Source organism: Punica granatum, chromosome 3 (assembly GCF_007655135.1).
Source record: "Punica granatum isolate Tunisia-2019 chromosome 3, ASM765513v2, whole genome shotgun sequence".
NCBI classification, from domain to species: Eukaryota; Viridiplantae; Streptophyta; class Magnoliopsida; order Myrtales; family Lythraceae; genus Punica; species Punica granatum.
The window spans coordinates 30,103,913-30,123,382 of NC_045129.1; the positions used below are offsets into that span (position 1 = coordinate 30,103,913).

Consider the following 19,470-nt stretch of genomic DNA (forward strand, 5'->3'; position numbering starts at 1 on the left):
CTCCCCGATCTCTCCCTCTCTTGCTCACAAAGAGAGAGATCTCTAGGCTGTGGTGGCTAACGTGAAGTCCCACGGCCGCTCTCCATCGCCACTACATTATTCCCTCAATGGCAACTTTGTAAATATGAGACTAGAGCATTTGTTTTCCGTCATGAAAAATTATATCCTAATTTGCTCCAATCCCACTTCTTAATTAGGATTATTTGTTAACGAGTTATATTCCATCATGTCCCATTGCTTATCCCGTCCCCGCCTTCACCAAGCGTAGGATAAAAATTTTACGCTATGTTTGGATTGAGATTTTTGAAGGTGTCAGCAGGTATTTGGAGGGAAAGGTTTTTGAAGGTGTTTAAAACACCTTGTTTGATTAATTCTTTTTTTTTTAAAAAAAAATTAAGAAAGGTTTTGGAGGTGTTTCAAACCCCTCCTAGAGCCTATTTTCAAAACTTCGGATTTTGGGAGTTTAGGAGGGTTAGCAATATTTGCTTAATTATAAAAATAATTAAATTAATTAAATCCCTTCCAAAATCTCCAAACCCTATATGAGATCTCACTAAACATGGTCTTTTGAACCTTTTCAAAATCCTCCAAATCCTTCCCCTCCTAAAACCTCTTTAATACTCTAAACGCCTCACCCTCCGAAACCCTCCAAATCCCATATTAAAGTTATCCAGACATAGCGTAAGAAACTCTTTTCTTTATCCGGCTTACATACCAAACATGGCCTATATGTCTTCACACGCCTTAAAATGGATTTGATAAACCATCTAAACTCTTTCCAATTATATTCAACAATCTGATTTGTAAACGATTAAGTTTTTTTATGCAGTGACGTGATTTCTAATTTAATAATTAATAATTTTTAACGACGTCTTATATCATGAAATATGTGTAGTTCTAAATGAAATACAGTGAATTTAGTATAAGATTTTTCTCTCAAAATTCCACGGATAAATTGTCAAAAACTTGGACTTAAATTAGATTTTGAGGGCGGTGGTATGCCTGCATTTCTCTCCTCTCAGCCCTTATCCTCTCGCATTAGTCCGCTGGTAGATTTAGATTTGTCTCCCGTCGGCAAAACTATACATATATATGTCTACTATTAGATTTTTGTTTTAAACTTCTTTTGTGGTCCTTGTCTGAGATGTTCATTACATGCATATTTATTTTTCCCTTTGCGTTGATATATATTTTTTATTGTGAAGGAGGCCTATAATTTGATATAATAATTTAAAATAAAATGAAATAAAAGAACGTATTAATTTTATATGTGAGAATTAAATTCAAAATCTTTTATTCTGAAAATGTATTTAATTTAATTTAATAATATTATTAGGTATATGAGACAAACTAATTGAAAGACACAAAATCTTCTCTCCCTTGGATCGATAACCCAACATATGCCATTATTCGGCTTTGGTCCGACAGGGGACAAAATTGATACTTTTGACCCAAAATTCTAACCCTCCCTACCCCTTTATAGGACACATCAATTGTAATTAATCGAACCCCCCCTACTTATTAAAGCTCCCAAAAGTCAATGCTTAAACCACCTCAACCCCCTCCCTCTTTCTCCCTCTCACTTCAATTAGCCCCACAAATACTTAGGACCTGTTTGGTTTCGCAATTATATTTTAGAATCACAATTCTAACTTAATTTTACCCACTACAAAACAAAATAACTCATACAAAGTCAAAGACTGTGTCCCATTTTTATCACTTTTTCCCACAACAAAACAACATAATTCATACAAAGTCAAAGGGTGAGCCCCATTTATTCCACTCAAAATCAAAATCAAAATCTGATTTTAAAATCCTACTATGAAACCAAACACCACCTTAAACCCTAAAATGGGGTCCTCGGCGATGGAGAATTTAGTACATCTCCTTCTAAAATTAACAAATCATGTATTTGATTCTTATCGGTAATACTTCTCGTGTCATTTTTTTTCCTAATCTCTCACTTAATACAATCCAACAATACAAACCCTAAAATAAAATAAGATGCAACAAGATTTCCTTGTAACTTTTCAAATAATGATATTCTTTTTTCTCCTCTAGTTGGAAAAACGGCAGGAACGTAACTCGAAAATAACAAACTAAAAAAATACAAAAGCAGAAATGGAGGTCTTAACAATATTTCCTATCAATGTAGCGCCTAGAATATTATGAATTTCTCATCAATTTAAAAAAAATTCATAAATTTGGTATTTTAGAAATTCTTTTTGTTAATCCATCAGGAGCTCGGTTTGGAACGTAAAATTCTCGATTGATATATCCTCGCGCATTGGCCCTATGAGAACTCATATATCATATATATATGTATATATAGTCATATTGTTATATTGATCGGTGATCGAATTCTTCTATGGACCCACAAGAACAGAAACAACAATTATAGGATCTTATTAGGGATGCTCGATTCATTATTAGATCTAGCACTGTTCTGTCGAGCTACTTGTTGATGATTGCAAATTAAAGCTGAGGGCATATGCGGGGCTCTCTTTAGTTGCCTTTTGCTCGAGTTGAATGATCATCATGGAGTTATGCTTTCATAATCTTCTCTTTAGAAAAAAATGGATCGAGCTAGGGATTCTTTCGATGTTCTTCTTCTTTCAATAATTTTTTAATACTCCGACATATGCTTTGCAATAAATCAATAGATAACTCCCCAAGATATTGATGTATATGATCTTTAGTGTAATTATGTTCCTAAACAAGGTTTATGCCTTCAACTAAGCAAAATATTGATGGAAGTCTGTTCCTCCTTTACTAATCAAGAAACATATACTACTTGATGTTAGATTAATCAAAGTAGAAGGAATCATTTAAGGCTGGGTTGTATGTGTATACTAGAAGCAAACCCGTGCTATGCATGGGATGATTAAAAATTTTAGTAATTTAATTACAGATTAAAATAAAAAAATTATTTTATCATTAAAGCCCGGAATCGACTTGCTAAGTTCAAGATATTTTTGCATAATACCAATTTTTGAATAAGTTAGTTTGAAACATGGCTTGAAAAAGGAAAATGTCAAAAAGAAAACTAAGGGAGCTGAGTGTATAAAAAGAGGAGGAAATTAAGTTTGGGGGGGAAGAGAGAGGGATATAAAATTACAACAGTAATCTTAATTTAATGGTTATTATATTAATTGAATTTATTTTTTTAAGAGTTTATTCGAAAAGTGAAGATGAGATAAAAGAGATTTTCAGTTTTCATAACAGTATATATACAAACATATATATATATATATATAGATAGATAGATAGATAGATAGATAGATAGATGGTAAATACTTTACACAGCCTCATATCATGTTGGATTAACCCTAAAAATTTCACCGGTATATATACATTTGTCTCAGGCTACTGAATAATAAAAAACCAGACCAAAAATTGCAATCCAAACAAAATGTACTTAGCCAATATTTAAAACATTACATTTATTCAACGAGAATACTGTTTTAAAAGGTTAACTTTCTTATATATATATATATATATGTAATTTTTTTATAAGTATATATATGTAATTTTGTTATTTATAACTTAATTAATAGTGTTGAACGATCCTTAATTACGAGTAACCCCACGTGCTACTGAAACTATGGTACGAAAGTGAATCGTACGTAACATGTGGTACACATATATATCTATGGTAGGGCTTAACTAACTAGCTAGGTCTAACACAAATTAAAGAAGCTTTGTAAGTAAGCCAATACTTATTGGCCGCGTCGACAAATTGATGGGGTTCGATTATTATTGGTGAACCACCACACAACTAACTCTCCTTTATGCTTTACTTTTATTTTGCTTTATTTTTATCCATTTGATTTATTTATTTTCCCATTCTTCATGCAAAAATTTTTAATTATGCAAATAATTGGTCAATTCTTTACACTTCCCTTATGACAACAAATTAATATAAAATTAATCAAGTGATATGTCTCTGTACAAACTTGCCTGCATATATATATATATATTAATCTTTTTATCCAATTAATTGACTGCATATATATATATATTTGCAATAACCTATTCTGTTAATTATTATGTCATGTTTTTCTTCTTGTTCGAGTGATATATATATGGGGTTGGTTCAAGTGTGAATTTTTGAGAAAGGAGTTGACTCTTGGGGTTTGTCTGTTGTTGACATCTTACATTTGTCTTTTTATTTCTATCTATCTATATATATATGTATATATCTATATATATATATTTTTTCTCCCTTTTCTTTTAAAAGTAGAGTTCGTTACTATTAAATTGTTTGCATATGGTGCCGTGTTACCTCCAGACTTCAGGATCTCATTCACATGGATGATATATATTTATATTTATATACATATATGCATGTATATAGTCTATTCACTTTCTTATTACTAATAAATTGTTCCTGTAAAAATTTTGCCGATAACGTGAAATCCCTTTAGGAGAATGAGCCAATTAATAAGCAGGAAATTTTCAGTCAAGTCACGGGAGGTCTAGCTAGGCCTCCCTCTCATTGAATCTTCCAAAAAGTGGAGGAAGAAGGCCCAACAGTAAAGATCCAACGGTCAAGAGGCGTGACTTGACCTTCCGTGACTTAATCAAAATATTTTCCCTTAATAATCTCTTTAGTATGAATTCAATAAAAAAGTTGCTAGGAATATCCATCTCTCTTTTGTCTTTCGATATATATCGTCACCCAGTTTTAATTATTGCGTCAATTCCTATGTTATCTGAATCACGATAATTGCATATTATTGTCTCTCATAGAATTAACCTTTTTTTTTCCTTTTACCAAACAGAAATATTCATTGGTCCAGGGAAAAAAGAGAGAATAAGAGGAGGGTCCAATTCTGTACACATATATTACGATGAAGCAATTTAGTAAAAACAATAAAAAAAAGGAGAAAAACTGGATGTCAAATGGTACATGTGCATGATTTATTCTACATGGACAAGCAATTTATCACTAGGAACCGATATAGATTAGATTCCTCTATAGTTCATATCAGATAGAAGGTAGGCATGATGATTCATATCAATTTGAAATCATTTGTACCGATAAAAATGATGACAGACGTGAAATTATAGAGAGAAGAACCTAAACATAATAACGTTTATGGTTTCTCACTTGATCAATCGAATCCCATCAAGCTAATTTCACCCTAAAGGATTTTGTCCTGAAAATTCTATCAAGCAAGTAAATTTTACATTTAGGTGAAAAAGATAATTATCATGATAGAAAACAACAATATGATAATGACATGACGACTTATAATTGAAGACATGAACGCACGACATTGCATGGCTTTCTTTTTATTTTGGCCATTGACAATCTATCATCTCTTTCTCACTTCTACCACTGATGTTCAAACCGCTAATGATTTATATTAGATATTTTTTGCTAATTTAATATTTATTTCATTAGGAAAGAAAAAAATTTCGTCAATCTTTATTTCATTACATGATAAAATAGTAATAACATAGTAGCAAAGAAAATATTGGGGGGTATGCAATTCCGTCGTCGAAGAACGTAACCAAGTTGAAATCTTAATGTTGAAATTTGAAAAATATTTATATATTTAATGCATTAATCTCTCTTTGATATCATCTTCGGACCGTGTCACCACCTCGTCTAGCTGAGAGGGAGAGAGAGGGAGAAGAGGGACGTAGGTCATGCATTCGAATTCATAAAAGAAAAGAAAAAGGATTTATGCATTCGATAATTTGGGTGTGCTAATCGCAGTGAGAGATGAGTAATCATAAATTTTACTAATTACAAAGTTTTACGTTGAGATGTCTTATATTAAGCCCGATAATTTGAAAGCTCTTCGAAACATGGAAGAAACTACCAAAGGAAGCTGAGAAAATGAAGTTGCAATCACGATTGCAATCATGAAATTGGCCATACTAGACTAGCCTAACACCACTATCAGGGTCCCTAGATTGTGGAGATCGCGGTGACGAGCCTCATGATCATGGTCCTAGGGCATAGATTTTGTGCAAATTTATGTTTCCTTTTAATTCGGGATTTTTTTTTGTAATTGAAAATACGTTCAAAAGATGATTTTTTTTAGATATATTAGAATATAACGTTTTCCCGAGCTATGTGTGAATCAATTTTTAGATTAATATGATATGCCATAAATTGACATTATAAAAAAAATATTAAGATAAAAATTGATAAAATTATATAGAAGATAATATCACATGTAATAAGTATACATATATATATATATTATATTATATTGATTGATTGCGAGAGTTCTTGGAGAGAGGAGAAAGAGAGGGTGAGAGGAAGGAGGCAAATCGCGGGAGAGAGAGAGGTGAGAGATAAAGGAGGGAAGGAGGAAAAATGATGGGTTAAAGTAGGATGACAAGATAAAAACGAGTATGGGGCAGTGGTGCACTTCTGCTTGGTAATTAAGGGGTTCTTGATTCGATATTTGATTAGGCTATTCGTGTCACTTTATTAATTATTAATATTTTTATTTTACTAAGTCCATGCATCATCTTTGTAGCTGAAAATAAAAAATAGAAGGACGAGTATGCAACTACAATAGTTATGACCCGTTTGGTAATGTAATGAAGTTAAATTTAATTTCGCTTAATCTTTTTCCCTTAATTCAAAAATATAACCATTACTTTTTTTTATCTTTTTTTTAAAATTCTCTCTCATAATTAATTTTGTAATACTAAATTATCTCAACTATTTAACATTTTTTCCTCAATTCAACAATACAATCGTTACTTTTTTATCTTCTTCTTCAAATTTTCTCACATACTTTTTCCAACTATTTTTATCTTTATCTCCTCAAATCAAACTAAATTAAATTAAATCATTAGTTTTTTAAATTTACTATTATACTCATGATGTAATAACCCTTTAGTAATGAAATTATTCAAGTATGAGCAAAGATGGAAAATAAAAGTTATACCAATTAGATCATTTTCCAGTGTAATAGTAATAGACAAATATGAGATATGATCTTATTCTATGAGGGAGAATGAGCCTGCAGTTAGAGGATAAATCTTATGCAAAACTATTAAGAGAGAGAGAGAGAGAGAGAGAGAGAGAGAGAGAGAGAGAGAGAGGATAGAAATGCACTATCAAGAGTTACAGGAATGGATTTTACTCTGTGACTTCCGATGGTTGCAATCTCTTGTTTTTCCTTCAGTGAATTCTCCCTATTCTACCCTATCTGTTTTGCTCTATATTTGAGTTTTTTTTTAACATAATGCGGTGTTTAATTTCTTTTATTTCTCTGTTCTCGACTCGACTTATAATAGCAAGTTATAATTTGACACATTGAATAGTTTCATGTTCGGAGTTTGTAGTTTTTATTTATTGAAACAACATATATAACAAGATTAACAAAAAATACAAGAGAGGATACACCACTAACGGCGTGAGCGGGACCAATTTGGAGTCAATTTTGATTGAACAATTGATATCTTCATTATTTGCATATACTAAACATGTACTTTCATATTTATAAGGCATTTAATCACTATCCAGCAAAAAAAAATGCATTTAATCACCTAATTAGATTTTGAATAAATAATATAGTTGCCTAAGATGACGGTAAGTCTACACCTCTAGGTAATCCAAACTATAAGGATGTCATGAATGTAAATCTTGCACATTATGCAGGTTAGAATGCCCAAATAGAGTTGAAATACACGTTCCATTCATTTTCTTGGTGCAATGTGGTAATCATAGCTTACTATACTGCAAATGGGTATTTACGTATATATATATATATATATATATATAAAGATGGCATCATAGTATTGAATAGGCCACATATGATAACTAATGATATTTTTTGCATGTAGGTTTATGAATTGATATATAAATTAATTAACCTTAAATAGATTATAAAAAATTCATAACGAGAATTCACATATTTGTTCCACGGCATCGAGTGGATGGTCTTCACCAATTATAACAAAATACTGTATCAGAAAAATATAGGGCTAGTATCTTATTCTAGAAGTTAGATTCTTAGATAATCCATGTGTAAGTGAAATTTAAATATATTTTAAAGAAGAATGATAAGATCATTATGAATAAGAACAATTTCGATGCTAAAATCCTAAAAACTATTTTAGTACTATGAAATTGGAAATATTGTGTATCTATTTGAGATTTTAAGTATCATGTCTTATATATATGAAATGCCCTATTTTATACTTCCACTTCCCGTCAAGATGAGTGCATATCAACTGGGGCTTATTAGCCAATTAATCAACCCTACACACCTGCCCGATTTTATTGAATAACAACTTTTAGATAATTTTAGGATCAATTGCACTGGTGGTCCAAAAAGTTTTACAAATATTTCAATATGGTATAAAACGTTTTTTTTTGCTACTTGATGGTACAAAATGTTTGAAAGTTGTTTTAATATAGTACAAACCGTTATTCCGCCATTGACACCGTCAAACCGTCCTTTACAAGACTGTAAATTTTGCACCATCATGTAACTTATGTAAAATATTTTGTATTATTAAGTTACAACTTCAAAACATTTTGCACCATCATGTAACGTCCCACAAAAATCGGTTTTGCACAATCAGCGTCGGCTTGACGGCATCAATGGCGAGATAACGGTTTGTACTATACTGAAACAACTTTAAAACATTTTGTACCATCAAGTAGTAAAAAAAACTTTTTATACCATACATTTGTAAAATTTTTTGGACCACCAGTGTAATTTACTCAAAATTTTATTTGAAAAATTAATTGCGTGGTTACGGATCTATATTTGGTTATGTTCTGCACTTAGAAAAAGATCAATTTGGGCTTACTACTAAGATCATTCGAACCAGTAATAGATTAATTTGCACCGGAAGAACTGCATGGATGTTTCACCATTTACGGTATCATTCATCAAATTCCATGACAATACAATAAATTGATGAATAAGTGTCACTTTCGTTTTTTTATTGTTTACTAGATGCAATCCGTGCCATGTACGATATTTATTAAGTTAATATGAACATATCATCAAGAAATTTTGAAAACAAAAATTGGCCTACGAGACTGACCACGTTTTCTTATTCCGTGTTTCCTTTAACTTCAATAATTTAATGGAGCCCTTTAATTATGAAAATCAATAGAATTTATGACAATTATATATTTTTTAAAAACTTTCTAGGTGGACATGTGGTTGATCTAAGAGTATTTATCCTTATCTTCTTTCTAATTAATGACTCTAATTTTTCATATTATATATCATGCATATTTTCGGAAAGTGAATGTTAGACAAAGTTTTTCCTTCTCTTTTTGTAGTAGTGTATATATATAATTTGGAAGCAATGATTAATTCATTGAAAATGAAAATTAATTCTTTCTAATAAATTTCAAAAGAGAAAAATATAAACATTTTTGTTAGACAACAAATTAGATTGTACTATTTAATTTGCAGAATGTTCTTATTATAAAGGTTATTTGATCAATTCATTGAAAATGAAAATCAGTTCTTAATTTCTATTAAATTTCAAAAGAGAAAAATTTTAAAAAATTCTTGTTAGACTACAAATTAGAATGTATTATTTAATTTGCAGAAATATTCTTATTATAGAAGTTATTAGAAAATTTTTCCCATTAAAATTAAAAGAATGTTTTCCAGGACAATGTTTTCCTTTAATTATTTTTTTCTTCATTCTACATCTAGAAAATAATCAAAGAATGAAAAGGAAAAAAAGACTCAGCCTTGAAGTGTCAAATTTCCACAAGGAACCAATAATTTTCTCAAGTTAGTTATCAAGAGGAGGCTTCGTAAGACTTCTCTTAGAACTGACTTCCTCTCTAATAAGGAACAAGAGAGTTTGGTCCTGTCATGGTCGGGTTGGGTTGTTTTACATATATATATATATATATATATGTATGTATGTATGTATGTATGTATGTATGTATGTATGTATGTATATATAATGTTAATCCAATTAATTAAATTAATATAATTAAAGTCGGAAGATTTTCGAGAAGACCTAAAAATGACAAGAAAAGGGCATAATTTATAATATAGTCTGATGGACATATAGCAAAAGATTTCCAATAAAAGCACCTAATCGTATACGAATAGTCAAAAACAGTAAAAGAATAAGTCTAAGCAAAGTATAATTTTTGCCTGCACGCGTTTAAAACATGCCCTATTACGTTATATGAGACAATTAGATAGAACAAACACATTTGGACACGAAAACAATTTTGATTTTGCTGGGGAAGGATGAACTTTCCTCGTAAATGAGCTTTCAAGATGGAGAAAACCCAACATGTCGGTATAAAAATATTGCATAGATCATATCAAGACTTCGAGAGAACATGTAATATACTTTTATGTACTAAGGCTATTTGATTATTACTTGAATCGGCAAATTATTTTTTTCGATGATAGTAAATTTTCCTCATGAAGTTCTCGTCTAAACCCTCTCTTATACATAATTTCTGTTTGAGAATTTGTTATCACGTATCGGGATGTCGATTATAAATCTATAAGTTTATGAGAGATCGAATACCATAACATATCAATGTGAGCTGTGGGTATGATAGAAACTCAATTGCTTTATAGATCCAGTGAAAATTTATATGATATTAGAATGACTTATGCATTCACGTGGCTCATATCACGGAATTCAATTTTGAGATAGCCAAAAATGGGCTGCATCACTTGTTGCTGGGAGTCGTGGAAAAAGGAAAGCTACTTCATGGTTATATTCTCAACATGCAATTGGGCCCGACTTCTAGTCGGTTCTTGGGTTATAGTTGAGCTTAATCGATGACATACTCAATTCCTTATAGGCCAAATGCAAATTTTATAGTTTCCGATAAACTCTTTGTCTAATAGATCTTCCATTTCTTAAAATCTCTCGTAACGTTACTTCTCTCCCCCTCTATCTTCCCCCACTTCATAATTTATATTGCTACTTCGAAATTTCAATTATATATCTTTTGAACTGATCAAATCGATCGAGTGTATAAAAAATTCACATGCCTTTCGATCTAACCATTAATCATTGTGAGATATGGAATTCTAAAACCGCGTAGCAGCCCCCTAAATATATCATTGTACCGCAGTCATCTCCCTCCGGAAATGGGAAGTCTTTCGAGCAGTTTGATTAATTAATTAAATCTGAAGTGGAGGACATGCCATCAAATGGTTGGACAACATTTTTTTTATTTATTCAATTTAATATTAAAAAAAAAAGGAATTTCAGTAACCATCTTATCAAGATTGGATGTTTGTCTTGTGGACTTGAACCGTACGTACATTGCACATGGGCTGGGCTTCGAACTTTGCCTAATAACTCCAAGTCTTTGTGATGACATAGCAGTCGCGACTCACCATCAAGCAGCATTATCGATTACATCACCGAATTGGAAAATGATTTATTGACCACTCTTTCAATAGTTGACGTATGGGCGAAGTAATATTAGCAATCCCTCCTCGAGTCACTCTTCCTCCCATACTATTGGAATTTGAGGCTGAACATCGCGTCCATCGAAAGTCGTTCCCCGAAAAATCCATCTCGATCTTCTTTGCAGAAGAGCAAGACTTCAATCTCGATAAGCAATACCGATGGAGTACTTTAGAGAACTTGTCTTGTTGGACTCAGAGGGTCGGGAACACGAGCAATTCGTATTCCCTTAAAACACTACTTTGGACACGTCATGACTCACGACTTATGACGTAATTCAATGCATTGAACTTGTCTATAAAATGATGTCTCATGGGATGATTTACTGTGTCCAACACGTCTGGATCGATCAATCAATTCGATGAGAAACAAAAGTATCTGTTTGTAGTCGTAAAATGACATGGAAATGAAGTGAACAATATAGAAATAATAATATCATAAAAGTGCATCCATTTTTTATCGTACCATTTCAACACAAGTTTTCAAGACATGGTCCGATTTTCTTTCGATTTATTGCAATCATTTGTTTGTTCAAAATATGAAAATCAAAGGGATCAAATCTATATAACATATATATATATATATATATATAATAGTAACCTTGTACCTGAACAACTACTAGCTTGTCTGGTGCAAACTCGGTTATGATTGAAACGTTGACAAATTGGGATGAGAAGAAATCGTTGGACAAATATTATAGTCATATTATTATTATTATTATTGCTGGATAGAGAATATTATTGTCATAGTTATTTTTTAAGAGTGAAGTGGTTAAAAAATAGACAAGAAACTTCATGTAATTTGGAGAAAGTGAGAAGTTTTGCGGAGAGATTATAAGTTGGTGAGATTTGTGGAGAGATTGGGAATCGAGGAACATCTTTTTTCTGAAAAAAAAATTAATAATAAGATCAATCATAGGCAATTTCAAAAGCAGTCGTAACATCAAGTTTCGGCTTATACATGATGATTAGTTGCTAATTTCTAAGATCCATAATTAACTGACGGGCCTGAGTGTTAGGCCTCATTAAGCTTTGTTGAGGCCCATTATTCATACGATAATCGGGCCTAGGCCCAATTAGTAGGCCCAACTCGTTGGTCCCCCCCTCGGCTTACCCAATCAAAATTCAAAAACAGGTCGGACTTACCGGAAAAAAAATAAAAAATTTATGGGTAGTTTGTTTTCGACTTAAAACCACAAAAATTTTAATTTTAACTTTAACTCAATCCACTACACAATAAAAATATACATTTCTCAAGTCAAAATTTTTTTATTTTAATTTTAAGTCAATACACTGCACAACATTTATCATTTTTCACAATCAAAATTAAAATTATTTTAACTCTTAAATTAAACGCACAGTAAAAGATGGTTTAAACCGGCCGGAGTATGGGTCTGAGCACCGGTCAAATGTACAAAACCCTCTCCAATGGCCTCCTCCTCCGCCGCCGACAACGACCTACCCACCGTCATCTCAGAGCAGCAGCGTGAGCTTATGGCGGCCCAAACCCTCGAGTCTGACCTGGACCTTGCGTTCCGCCTTCAGCTAGAGGAGGCCGTTGCCGCCTCTGTCGTACTCTCCTCCGCCGCTTCCTCTTCCTCTTCCTCTTCCTCTTCGTCGTCGCCTCCCCCTCCTCCGCCGCCGATCGCCCCCGAGACAGATGTCTCCGTCTCCTTCCCATCGCTCCAGTCCGCTGAGCTCTCCGCTTTCGAGCAGGAAATCAAAGACCGCGCCCTCATCGAGACCGAGACGCGGCGGATAAAGGAGGAACTCAAGCGTAGGATCCACGACCAGAACGTCGCGCGAGAGATCCTCATCATCCCGGAGGACGAGTGGGAGGAGTGGGGCGACAGCTTCGAGAAGCCCTATGGCGAGGGAAGCTCCAGCGGCGCGGTGGCCTCGGACGTCGTTTTCAGGATGTACTTCAAGGGTTTGGTGAGCGAAGAGCGTGTTAAAGGAAAGGCTACCGTGCTGTCGGGGATCGGGGTCGCCATTTGTGATCCGAGGGATAATTTGATCTTCGAAGTGAGGAAGCCGCTGTTCGGGAATGGGAGGAGCCGGCACGGAGCTGAAGCTAGGGCTTTGATTGAGGGGCTCAATGCTGCTCTTGCTCTGGACTTGAAGAGGATCACTTTATTCTGCGATTACCATCCTCTTTACAAATTTGTGAGTATTGCCTTAATTTTGCATTTTCGAAGTTCATTCGGTTCAATTCATCTGCTTTAGAGCATCGAGTAGCTGCAGAAAAGGAATGAACTTTAAGCAGGGCAGCATCATCCCTCCTTCTATTTCAAGCATTACGCCATAAAAGTTACAGCTTTCTTCGCGTCTGGTGGCCTTAGTAGAGTTACGATTTCAATGTGTCTATGTCCCATTTGTTTTATTTCGATTAATTGCTATCTGAATGCATTATTGATCCGAGGAGTTCGTGTTATGCAACCGTAAGCACAGATAGTTGCAGGGTTATTTATTGCACTTTAATAAAGAGCTAGAATCTGCGGGAATTCTTAGTTTGTACGATATATAGTCGAATTCAATAGAAGACAGATTTGGAAATTTGGGCGTTAATACTTTCTCTGAACCATCTAAGTTTGCAAATTATTCCAGCGAAGGCAGGAGTTTGATTTAGAAAAATATTTTAACTACATGGAGAAGTATGTTTGCATTATTAGAAAGCTTATGACTTGTTTTTGGCTGTAGGTTATTGGGAGGTGGCCTGCAAAGCAGCGCAAAATAGCAGAATTGGTCAATGAGGTGTTTGTCCTAAAGAAAAAGTTCACGTACTGTAATGCCCTATTGGTGGCACGAAATGATGTTAAGTTTGCCTTTAAGCTAGCTCGGGAAGCAATTATATCCCAAGTCACGAGGCCTGACTCTTTTTCGCAATGTGGCCAAGACAACAATCAAGAGGAGTGTGTCATCTGTTTAGAGGACAAAAACATTTCCCAGATTTTCTCAGTCGATCCCTGCTTGCATAGATATTGCTTCTCTTGCATGAAACAGCACGTGGAAGTCAAATTGCTCCATGGGATTGTGCCCAAATGCCCTCAAGAAGGCTGTAAGTCTGAGCTTGCTGTTAGCAATTGCAGTATATTCTTAACTCCGAAGCTGATCGAGATGATGGCCCAGAGGATCAAAGAAGCTTCCATTCCTCCCTCAGAGAAGGTGTATTGCCCATATCCCAAATGCTCAGCTTTGATGTCGAAGGGGGAAATCTTAGAGAATGCAAAAGATGCTCTTGGTGGAGAGAAAAGATCGGAAGCAAGGAAGTGCTTGAAGTGTAATGGAATCTTCTGCATCGAGTGCAAGGTGCCTTGGCATGATAAAATGACGTGCCAAGAATACAGGAGAAGGCATCCTCTGCCTCCTTTAGAAGTCTTGCGGCTCAGGCACTTGGCTGAGAGAAATCTCTGGCGGCAGTGCGTTAAATGCAACCATCTGATCGAACTCTCTGAAGGTTGTTACCATATGACTTGCAGGTACTTTTTAACTCCTCCCGTTAATCTGATTTCTTCCTTATTTAGCAAAACATAGCGATAATGCTGGTGCCATAGATTTGGATACAAATTTGGCAAACTTTGCTCAATCTTCTTGGATTGATTTGCTTGATCTGCAATGAATCATATGGAGCATTTCATGATGATTGAGTTAGTCTCCAGAGGCACTGTTTTCCTTTTTCCTTTATGATTCTTGTGGAAGCTGTGTTTCATATAGCATCTCGAGTTTTGGCTAGGATTAGTTTCAGAACCAGGGAAAGTTTTTTTTTTTTTTACTCCGTTACATTGACTTCCCTAAGAAGGAAATGATACGTTGAATTGGCCTTGACAAGATAGATGGTCCTAAAAGTTTTTTGTGTTCTTCCTTGTCCCCTTTGGTTCTTCGAGAGAAATAGAAAACATATTCCAGTTTTCTCAAAAGCATCATTTAGAAGAGGTAAAGGAATTAGTCATCAAATCCATTTTTTCCTCATTTCAGTTGGGAAATCATGAAAATAAATGTAGTCAGTCATGAGTAGGTGGAGAAAATGGTTGATGGCCAAAATTTTATGGCTTACCAATTGTTACCCGACCCTGGTCATGCCAAACATTTGCATTACAATTGGTTTTGCAGATGTGGGTACGAGTTCTGCTACAACTGTGGAGCTGAGTGGAGAAACAAGACACCAACTTGCCATTGCCCGCTTTGGGAGGAAGACTATATCTGGCATGATAGGGATTCTGATGACGATTACTACACTGATGAGACTGATGACGAAGATGATGATGATGATGGTCCTTATTTCGCCCCGAGGACCTACTTCTAGGAAAGAAGGAATGACACTTTCGGCAGTTAGCGGTGGTTATTCATATCAAAGTGGCCCTTTAATGTGCTCTCTGTTTATAACATGGCCTTGTGTTCAACTGTATATTCTTGGACTGAGATTGTCATATTTTGGTTTTGACAATGCCTTGAGCCACCTGTATATTGTTGGACTAAGATTCTGATCTTTTGGATCGGACTTGCGGCTAAGTTACATATTGGCTTAACATTTGTTGCCCCAATGTTTTCTCTTTGTATATGCTTCAGAAAAGGACTTTTGCAGATCGGTTTCTGAACCTTCTATAGGAACTATAGTCTTGACCAGATAATGCCCTGGTGAGCAGCAGAGGGATCACAGTTCTGCAAAGGGAAACAGCTCAGAGAGAAACTCAGGATCGGATGAATCGAATGATAGGTCCCCACTTAATCATTCAGTACTTTTTTTTTTTAAGTAAATCTATTGAGTTATTTTTTTATGATTATCAACAAGTTGAATGAAATTATTAATTTGTGTTATCAAACACAATCTTAATTTACTGTGTTTTTGACAATGTTAATTAAGTGATCAATTTAAATTTTTAGCACTTAATTTTATTTAGCTTGTTTGTTTAAGACAATAAAAAAATGACTTAACTTAATAGATTTAACTTTTAAGTGAAAAAATCATTTAATCATTATATAAATGGGTATTTACTTAATAATTCCGTCATTTTTTGGTTGATTTGCTTAGCTACCCCTTTTTTATTATTTGTAGCTGTGCCCCTCTAACTTTTTAAAATTGCAAATCAGTCCCTTTTTAAACATGGGAAAGGTGGAAGAGAGAGCGCACGAGGGGAAGGGCCGATTGACGAAGGAGGCAATCGCAGCTCCGATCTCGGCCACCACCGTCCATGCCAGGATTGTCAATGAGCACAGAGGCCGTCGACGATCTCATTTGGGGGGTGGTGGTCCAATTCAAAGCCACTACTGCCCGAAGTCCCTCTCTCTTCGAAATCAAATAGAGAGAGTGTTGATGCTAAGAATTATATTAATTGAACAAACACATGTTGGTAAGAGTAGCATGAATTATAGGAAGAATTAATGTGAATACACATTGGGCACTTTTGAAGAAGACCCTTGACATTCCTTTCCTCATACATGGATGATTGGACTTTTGTTTTCTATTCCTCGCTCCTCTTTTGTCTCTCATTCCATGCTTGTCTCCCCTATGGAAAGCTCTTCATATGAGCACTATCGGGTGGGGCAAGTGGTCTGTCAAATTGGCTTGCAAGTGCATCTATAAGTGGGCCCTTCCATTGCCACCTACAATAAGATTAAATGTAAACATCATTTATGACCTCTCTCACAACCATTATTTTCTATTTGTTTGACAACATACCATGAGGGACGCGAAATTGGCGCGATGGGGCCTCCGATCTACACTTTCTCTCTCATCAAAATGAGGGAGCTCGATCCAGAATTAGTCCCTCATTTGGCGCGATGGGGCCTCCGATCTACACTTTCTCTCTCATCAAAATGAGGGAGCTCGATCCAGAATTCCCGAGCCTGGCCATCACCGCTCAGGCGAGGTCGCCGGCAATCCGTCAGCGACCTCACTTTGGGTGGTGGTGGCCGGGATCATAGCTACCACTGTTCCCTTCCTTTCCGGTCGAAAACCCTTTGATCCTTTTTCTTATGTAATTTTCAATTTTTAGTAATTTTTTAAATTAAAAAAAATGTAAGCAAAAGTGAAAATAATCTGAATGTAATTTTAGCCCTTATTAATATTACCCAATCAAATACTTTTCACTTAATCAATTAAACACTTCTTTTATTTGAATATTAGATTTTCAGCACTATTTTAAGTAAAACAAACACCGTCTAAGTCTTTGAGGACTGTTGTAAATTTAACGCTAACGTGTTTCTCCTACTTTAGGAATGGAGGTCCTGAGCATTACGGTGTAAGATCTGGATGATAGAATTCCTTATGCATTTGATCAGTTATTTTCACGTATAAATCATTATCCGTGAAAAGTAGCCCAAAAAATATATACAATTCGAAATATATAACTCTTTTCAACTGGAAACAGATATGAGGAAAATGGGAATTTCATCATTTTTGTTGGAACTTAATTCACTAAGCAGTTCTATTTGATTATTTATTCACTAAGCAGTTCTATTTCATTATATGATTTGATTGATACTGTTAAGAGAGATTATTTAACTATCAAAGCTCGGAAATACCTTTTACAACGATAAACTTCTATATGGATTATCGAGTTTAGTTGGTAGGACTTTTTATAATGATGAACTTCTTTATCGCTCCGGATCATAGGTTTAATATAGTTCACAAAAGTCGATGTCCCACAAACCCAAGTGAAAAGCATATTTTTAATAAATGTTTTGACACAAATGCATAGAAAAAAATTCGAACTTGAGACATTGAGGTTACCAAATCACATGATAGTAAACTTGTAATCAATTGGTCATCACCTTGGTGGTGATGTGAAAACTCGTTAACTCTTATCATCATGCCGATTTGCTCTAATCCTGTCGACCTTGCATGTGTTGTGCGGGCTCCTACCTGCGTGGAATTGCAAGTTGCTTGTTTTTATTATTATTATTATGAATAAAAAAGGATCTGAAGCAACTGATGCAGCAACGTAATCATATGAGTTTGAATCCCGCCGTGAAATGTTCGATTCGAACTATATTTACACCATTACCCAAGGGCTCGGACTCATCACTATGACTCCAATGAGGTAACAGATGAACACCACCAATTCGCAAAGACTATAGTCACAGTACTATTACCGCAAGTGAGTTCGACAGCAAATAGATAGGGAGACCTTCCCCTTATTTGCTTTCAAAGAGACTTGAACTCTCGACTTAGTATTTGGAAGACTAGTGCACCATATTGATGAGTTGTAAGTTGCTCAATTAAGGCAAGAGATGAGATTTTGATCGGACAAAAATCCCATCTTTAGTCTCGTAGCAGGGCATGGAATTTTACATGTCCATCAACTTGTTCAATTCAATAATTAATTTTCTTCTCCTATAAATTGAGGCCTCTTTTTCGGTAGGTAAAAATTATTGGAGATATTATTATTGCAATTTCAGGAGATAAATCGAGGCTTTATTCCGCTAAGGAGAAGCACACCAAGCAAAAGGCTCTCAATCAAATTGAAAGGAAAAGAGAGTGCGAGAAATTGAGGGGCTTGGTGTGAATGAGAAATAGGGTATGCCAAATATATATTGAATGATATTTTTTCGGGATAATTTTTGGAATATATAACACTAAAGGCGACTCGAGATAAAAAGACAAATATTGGAAATTAATAAAAAAATCCTTTAATTAAATAGAAAATTTTAGTGAAAGAATAAAATAATTATCAGTGAAAAATATTTATATTGCTCATTTGCACTTTTTTTCGATTTTCGATAGTTTGCTCATTACATATTTATATAGTCAAGGAATAATAGGAAAGAAAAGACTTCCATTGACATAGCTGGAAGGAGACGTTCGAAAGAGGGATTTGGAAAGAGAGAGAATAATGGAAAAAGAAAAAGAAAAAGGGAAAGAGAGAGTGGATTAAAAGAAAGAGTAGTTCTAACTATGAAATTTATCATTTTAACCTCAACTTTATGATTTTCATTAATTGAAATATATGCAAGATGGGCAATTTGAAAAAATAAAAGTTACACCAAATTGATTCTCCTTTTATAATAGTATAGATAATATACTTACAGAAGATTACTAAGGCTACGTTTGGTTCGATAGAAT

The 19,470-nt window shown here is 34.4% G+C and overlaps 1 protein-coding gene across 1 annotated transcript; it reads left to right on the forward strand.

The window, feature by feature from the left end:
• Positions 1-12,779: 12,779 nt before the first annotated feature.
• Positions 12,780-15,989, forward strand: LOC116201050. The gene is made up of 3 exons (XM_031532121.1): positions 12,780-13,574; positions 14,109-14,887; positions 15,519-15,989. Exons 1-3 carry the CDS (start codon positions 12,837-12,839, stop codon positions 15,709-15,711), a joined length of 1,710 nt encoding a protein of 569 aa, XP_031387981.1. The 5' UTR covers positions 12,780-12,836; the 3' UTR covers positions 15,712-15,989.
• The last annotated feature ends 3,481 nt before the right edge of the window (positions 15,990-19,470 follow it).